At 36.9% G+C, this 7,597-nt stretch overlaps 1 protein-coding gene across 1 annotated transcript; it reads right to left on the reverse strand.

Moving 5' to 3' along the window:
* Positions 1–6,591: 6,591 nt before the first annotated feature.
* Positions 6,592–7,213, reverse strand: LOC133032037 (uncharacterized). The gene is made up of 2 exons (XM_061105855.1): positions 6,905–7,213; positions 6,592–6,807 (listed from the first exon to the last, which is right to left on the reverse strand). The coding sequence occupies exons 1-2, from the start codon at positions 7,211–7,213 to the stop codon at positions 6,592–6,594; spliced, it is 525 nt and encodes a 174-aa protein (XP_060961838.1).
* Positions 7,214–7,597: the final 384 nt, after the last annotated feature.

The following is a 7,597-nucleotide window of genomic DNA, read 5'->3' on the forward strand; positions in this document are numbered from 1 at the left end:
TTGGTTAGAGGTAATGAAATGGAATGGAAAAGAAAAAAAATTCATTCCATTCTTTTGTTTAGTTTCTTTTTAAAGTATTAGAATGTCATTCCAATAGAATGCCCTTTCAACCATTTTGGTGGAATGAATATTCTTTTTCGAAATTGAAGGAACGACAATTATCATGTAACTAGAAAAAAAAAATTTAATGATTTTATCAAATTTTTTATGCATTATAAATTTTATTTTATTCAATTCTCATTCCCATTCCCCTAAACCCTAAACCCTGAACTGTGAACTTTTAACCTTTACCCCTGAACCTCTGATCCCAAACCCCTACCCGTAGCCCTAGCCCCAACCGTACCCCAAACCCTAACCTCTAATCCCTAAACCGCAACCCCAACAGCAACCGTAAATCGTAAACCCTAAACCGCAACCCCAACACCAATTCCCATTCTCTGGCCCATTCCCACTCCCATTCCCATTCCCATTCTGATTCTTATTCCTATTCCCATTCCCTTTCCCATTCCGATTCCCATCCCCATCCCCATCCCCATTCCCATTGCCATTGCAATTCCCATTTCCATTGCCTTCGCATTCCCATTCCTATTGCCATTCCCCGGCCCACTCTTATTTCCATTCCCATTCCTGGCCCATTCCCACTCTTATTCCCATTCCCAATCCCAATCCCATTCCCATTTGCATTCGCATTCCTATTCCCATTCCCATTCCATAGCCCATTCCAATTTCTATAACCATTCCCATTCCCATTCTCATTCCTATTCACATTCACATTCCCACTCCCATTCCCATTCCCTGGCCCATTCCGATTCCTATTTCCATTCCAATTCCCATTCCCATCCCCATTCCCAATCCCATTCCCATTAGCATTGCCATTTCCATTCCCCGACCCATTCCCATTTGCATTCCCATTCCCATTCCCATTCGTATTCCCATTCCCATTCATATTCCCATTCCCATTCTTATATGCATTCGCATTCCCATTCCTATTCCCTGGCCCATTCCCATTCGTATTCCCATTCCCATTCATATTCCCATTCACATTCCCATTTCCATTCCCCAGCCCATTCCCATTCCTCGACCCATTCCCATTTCCATTCTCGTTCCCATTCCCATTCCCTGTCCCATTCCCATTCCTTGGCCCATTCCTATTCCTATTTTCAATCCCCATTCCCATTCCTCGACCCATGCCCATTCCCATTCCAATTTTATTCCTATTCCCATTCCCATTCCCCAGCCCATTCCCATAACAATTCCCCAAACCCCAAAACCCCAAATGCCAAAACTGCAAAACCCCAAACCCGAAACCCTAAATCCCAAATCCCTAAACCCTAAACCGTAAAACCTTAAAACCCCCAACAACAAACCCTAAACCCCAAACCCTAATCCCAAAAATAGCAAATCTGAAAACCCCAAACACAAAAACACCATACCCCAAATCCCAAACTCCAAACCCTAACCCAAAAACCCGAAACCCTAAAACCCAAACACCAAACCCAAGACTTAAAACCTCATAACCCAAATACTTGGTCCAAGATCCTAAACTCTAGACCCTAGTCATAAAACCCCAAACCCTAAACCTCAAACCCCAAAACCCCAAAAGCCAAAGACTCTAAACACCAAAACCCAAACTGTTAATCCCAAACCCCAAAACCTTAAATCCCAAACCTAAAAACCCAAAATCCCAAACTCAAAACCCCAAACCCAAACACCTAATGTAAAACAACTTAACGCCAAACCCCCAAACCTAAAAACCCCAAACCACTAACTCCAAATTTTAAACCCAAAACCCTCGAACCTTGAACCCAAAATCCCAAATCCTAAACCCCCAAACCCCAATAAAAAAGTTATAGACAACTGTCTTGGCTTCGTCCCTATGAAATTTCACTATTTTTTAAGATGTGTAGGGTGAGATTTTGAAAGAACACTAACGAATGTAAGAGTAAGGAAAAAACTTGTTGAAATTTATCCTAAATAAAAGAATATTTCAATTTTTGAAAAAGGAGTCATTTTAACAAAATTTAACTTCAAACCAATCTTCATATTCACTGTTGGATTTAATTTTACGAAGATCTTAGATCTACTCACAAGTATGTTGATTTAACAACCTAAATATGAACTTCTAAAACAATAAATAGAAACACAAAAAAGTTAAGAAACCTTACAGTGATGGTAGCAGAATTAAGTGTGTCCTTCTACTCAGATCTCTAACCCTTGATTCCTGTCTGTAGCAGAGTATAATCAAGATCTGAGCCTGAATGTCCTTTAGTTGGATGTGATCCTTCACAGTCTTCCAATCTATGATTGAGGTACTGTATGCTGTGTGTGGGCACTTCTCTCTCACAAAGAATTCGAAATTCACTCTCTTTTTCTCTCTTGATTTCGTGTGATACAAAAATATGGCAAGGCATACAAAAGCATACCAAGAGAAGAGAGGGGGCGACATTATATGGGAAAAAGGGAGAGCTCAACTTTCCAAATAAAACTGTTTCCTCTTTTACTGTGTAATTGATTAAGTGCCTTATTTAGTGTGATCCACCACTTTCCTATTATTGCTAGGTTTTGGTTAGCAATTACTTGGCAATTAAAATTGAAAATAATAATTGGGAAACAACCTATAGTGGCCGGCCATAGGTGTGATATGGGCCTCACTAGGGTTTTGCAGTTTCCTCAATTTTATTTATATTTCTCCAAAAATGCCATTTTTCCAATCCTAACCATTTAAATGCCAAAACTAATTATTTAATAACTAAAATAGATTATTAAATAATATTGTCATTCAAAATAATTATTAATTAGACATACAAAGTCTCTTAATTAATAATTAAACCTAGAAACACTTTTATTTACAATTTCACCCTTAAACTGTGAGAATTCACAAATTAGACATAGTCTAACTTTTAGAATTATAATTGATTAATCATAAATCAATTATAGAGTCTTACAAACAGTATGATATCAACTAGAATGGGGACCATGGATCTATATTGCTGAGCTGTCAATAAGTTGAACCGAATTTACCGTGTAAATCCCTAACTTATTAATTCCTTGTTGAATCCACTCTTAGAACTTGGAATTGCACTCTCAGACTTATATAGAGCACACTATATGTTTCACGATATACATATGCTATCTCATTTAACCATTGTTATAATCTTAATGTGATTAAAAGATCCTCTATATAGATGATTTACATCGAGATGGGATAAATTTACCGTTTCCACCCCTCAATGTATTTTGCCCCTTAAAACACTTAGTTACCTGTAAATGATGTTTTAGTGATCTAATATATAGTCACTGAAACAAGAGCTCTTCCATTTACTTCTATTTAACTAAGCTCGAAGGGAATCATCACTTGACTTCTATACACCAGTAGAAGCTATAGATTCCTTATTTATGTTCAGCACTCCCACTCAGTTATGCTATCATGTTCCCAAAATATACGTATCACCCTAACCCAAAAGTAAGCTTAATTAATAAATCAAAGAACATGAATAGCACTCCTGAGATTGAGCCTAAGCATATCAGGATTTAGATTCTTTTAATCTAAGATCAACTTCTGATATTGACTTGGAAAGATACAACGGTAAGTTTATAATATCTTATCTAAGTTCAATATCGGTCCAGTCCAATGTATACTCCATACATTCGAAACTAGTATACTTTACCAATGTCCTGGAAAGAACATAACACTTACTCCAAGTGTAAGTATACTTCATCACTGATTATCACATAAGTGTAAATCAAAAACACTGATGAACAAGGACTAAGTCTTTTGAATCATATAATCATAACCATATTCCACTTTATTGGTAATACTGTAATTGTGAATGAATATATGTTCTGGATTTAACTAATTTTGTGCATACATTAAATATGTATATTAAACCATAAACATGTAACATACATGTAAACATAAATCACTTCTAAATTCTAAATTGATAACTAATCAGATTGTAATGGGTTTTATTTAGGGCACAAAACCCAACATTCACGTGTTAGTAGTACGAATTCATTGTGACTAGTGGGGAAAAATATTTCGAGATGGGTCTGGGCCACATTTCATAAAGGGGTACAACTATTAGAAAGGTAAAATTTTAACTATTTCAATTAGAATGATTATTACTACTTGAAAGCTACTTTTTCTCTTAATATAACTAACAGAAAAGTGATGCACAATGGTCTTGGCTTTGTGCTTGTGAAATTTCATGATTTTTGGAGATGTGTAGAGTGATATTTTAAGAGAAAACTAACGAGTGCAAGAGTAAGAAAAAACTTTAAAAAGAAGGATATATTCAATTTTTTTAATTAGGGGGATATCTTAACCAAATTTAATGCAAATCCAATCTTTATATTCATGACTTAGTAGTACGAATTCATTGTGACAAGTGGCAAAAAATATTCCGAGATGGGTCCAGGCCACATTTCACAAACGGGTACCATTATCAAAAATGTGAGATTTTCACTATTTTGATTAAAATGATTGTTATTTCATGAAAACTACTTTATCTCTCAAATTGTCCCACAGAAAAGTGACGCACAACGGTCTTGGCTTCATCCTTGTGAAATTTAATGATTTTTGGAGATGTGTAGGGTGAGATTTTCACAGAACCGTAACGAGTGTAAGAGTAACGAAAAAACTTGTAAAAATTTACCCTGAAAAGAAGAATATTTTAAAGTTTCAAATTAGGGGGCCATTTTAACAAAATTTAACGCTAATCCAATTTTCTAATTCACCTCTTAGAAGTAAGAATTCATTGTGGCTAGTGGAGAAAAATATTTCGAGATGGGGTCTGGCCATATTTCACAAAGGGGTACCTCTATAAAAAATGTGAGATTTTCACTATTTTGATTAAAATGATTGTTAGTGCATGAAAACTAGTTTATATCTCAATGAGTCTAATAGAAAAGTGATGCACGACAGTCTTTGTTTCGTCCTTGAAAAGTTTCACGATTTTTTGAGATGTGTAGGGTTAGATTTTAGAAGAACACTAATGAGTATAAGATGATGGAAAAAACTTGTTAAAATATACCTTGAAAAGAAGAATATTTTCAATTTTTTAATTAGAGGGCCATTTTAATAAAAATTAACTTGAATCCAATCTTCATATTCATGTCTTAGTAGTACAAATTCTTGTGACTAGTGGGAAAAAATATTCTACGATGGGTCCGGGCCACCTTTCACAAAGGGGTACCACTATCAGAAATGTTTGATTTTAACTGTTTCGATTAAAATTATTGTTAGTGCATGAAAACTACTTTATCTAGCGGCGTGTCCATTAGAAAATTGATGCACAACATTCATGGCTTCATCCTCATAAATTTTCACAATTTTTGAGATGTGTATTGTGAGATTTTAACAGAACACTAACGAGTGTAAGAGTAAAGAAAGAACTTGTTAAAATTTACCCTGTAAAGAAGGATATTTTGAATTTTTTAATTAAGGGGCCATTTTAACAAAATTTCACGCGAAAGCAATCTTCATATTCAATTCTTAGGGTAGAAATTAATACCTGCCATTACATTCGTTGATTCGTATTCTCTAATGTTAACTTGCGTCATCCTCTAAAGTGCCAGCCGGATTTTGGGTATAACAAAAGGAACGACCATTTTAATGTAACATTAGAAAAAAATTAATGATTTTTATCAATTTTTTATGCATTTTAAATTTTATATTATTTTCATTCCTATTCCCATTCCCCTAAACCGTGAACCGTGAACCCTAAACCCCACACCCCTAAACCCTCAAACCCTTAAACCGTAAAACACTAAACCCTAAATCCTAAACGCTAGAACCCAAACAACAAAGCCCAACACCCTGAACCGTAACACCTGAACACAGACCCTTAGGTGGCATTTGGTTAGAGGTAATGAAATGGAATGGATATGAAATAATTTTCATTCCATTATTTTGTTTAGTTTCTTTTTAAAGTAATTTTATTTTTGATAAATCAATGAATTGTATTGCATAAAACAAATTTTTACAACCTATGCGCACCCAAGTAAGGCCGAGATATATATGCTATTGTATAAACTTCCCTAATCAGATTATGTATAAGCTCTACAATGCAAAAAACCACTCTTTATCAATGCTCTTAATCTTTTTGGGCAATACTCTTTCAATCCGAGCCTTGGTAGTCCACTTTATTTCTTCTATAATTCGAACCGGGTTAACACTTGATTTTTGCCAAATCACATCATTCCGGGTTCTCCATAGGCTGTACACTTCTTTTTAAAGTATTAGAATGTCAGTCAAATAGAATGCCCTTTCAACCATTTTAGTGGAATGAATATTCTTTTTCAAAATTGAAGGAACGACAATTATCATGTAACTAGAGAAAAAATTTAATGATTTTTATCAAATTTTTTACGCATTATATATTTTATTTTATTCAATTCTCATTCCCATTCCCCTAAACCCTAAACCATGATCCGTGAACTTTGAATCCTGACCCCTGAACCCCTGATCCCAACCCTACCCGTACCCCTAGCCCCAACCTTACCCCAAACCCTAACCTCTAACCCCCAAACCCCAACCCCAACAGCAACTCTAAACCCTAAACCCTAAACCTAAACCCCAAACCCAAAACCTCAAACCCCAATTCCCATTCTCCGACCCATTACCACTCCCATTCCCATTTTAATTCCCATTCCGATTCCCATCCCCATCCGCATCTCCATTCCAATTGCCATTGCCATTCCCATTGCCTTCGCATTCCCATTCCCATTCCCATTCCTCAGCCCACTCCTATTTCCATTCCCATTCCTGGCCCATTCCCAATCCCATTCCCATTTGCATTCGCATTCCTATTCCCATTCCCATTCCAATTCCATAGCCCATTCCAATTTCTACACCCATTCCCATTCCCATTCTCATTCTTATTCACATTCCCATTCCCATTACCATTCCTTGGCCCATTCCGATTCTGATTCCCATCCCCATTCCCAATCCCATTCCCAATAGCATTGCCATTCCCATTCCCCGACCCATTCCCATTCCCATTCCCATTCCTATTTGCATTCGCATTCCAATTCCCATGCCCTGGCCCATTCCCATTCGTATTCCCATTCCCATTCCTATTCCCATTCCCATTCCTATTCCAATTTCCATTGCCAAGCCCATTCCCATTCCCATTGCGATTCCCATTCCCGTTCCTCGACCCATTTCCATTTCCATTCTCGTGCCCATTCCCATTCCCTCGCCCATTCCCATTCCTATTCATATTCTCATCCCCATTCCCATTCATCGACCCATGCCCATGCCTATGCCCATTCCCATTCCAATTTCTATTCATATTCCCATTCCCACTCCCTAGCCCATTCCCATAACGATTCCCCAAACCCCAAAACCCCAAATGCCAAAACTGCAAAACCGCAAACCCGAAACCCTAAAACCCAAATCCCAGACCCCAACCCCTAAACCGTAAAACCTTAAAACCCCATACATCAAATCCTAAACCCCAAACCTTAATCCCAAAAATAGCAAACCTAATAACCCCAAACACAAAAACACCATACCCCAAATCCCAAACCCCAAACCCTAACCCGAAAACCAGAAACACTAAAACCCAAACACCAAACCCCAGACTTAAAACCT

Source organism: Cannabis sativa, chromosome X (genome assembly GCF_029168945.1).
Source record: "Cannabis sativa cultivar Pink pepper isolate KNU-18-1 chromosome X, ASM2916894v1, whole genome shotgun sequence".
Lineage (NCBI taxonomy): Eukaryota > Viridiplantae > Streptophyta > Magnoliopsida > Rosales > Cannabaceae > Cannabis > Cannabis sativa.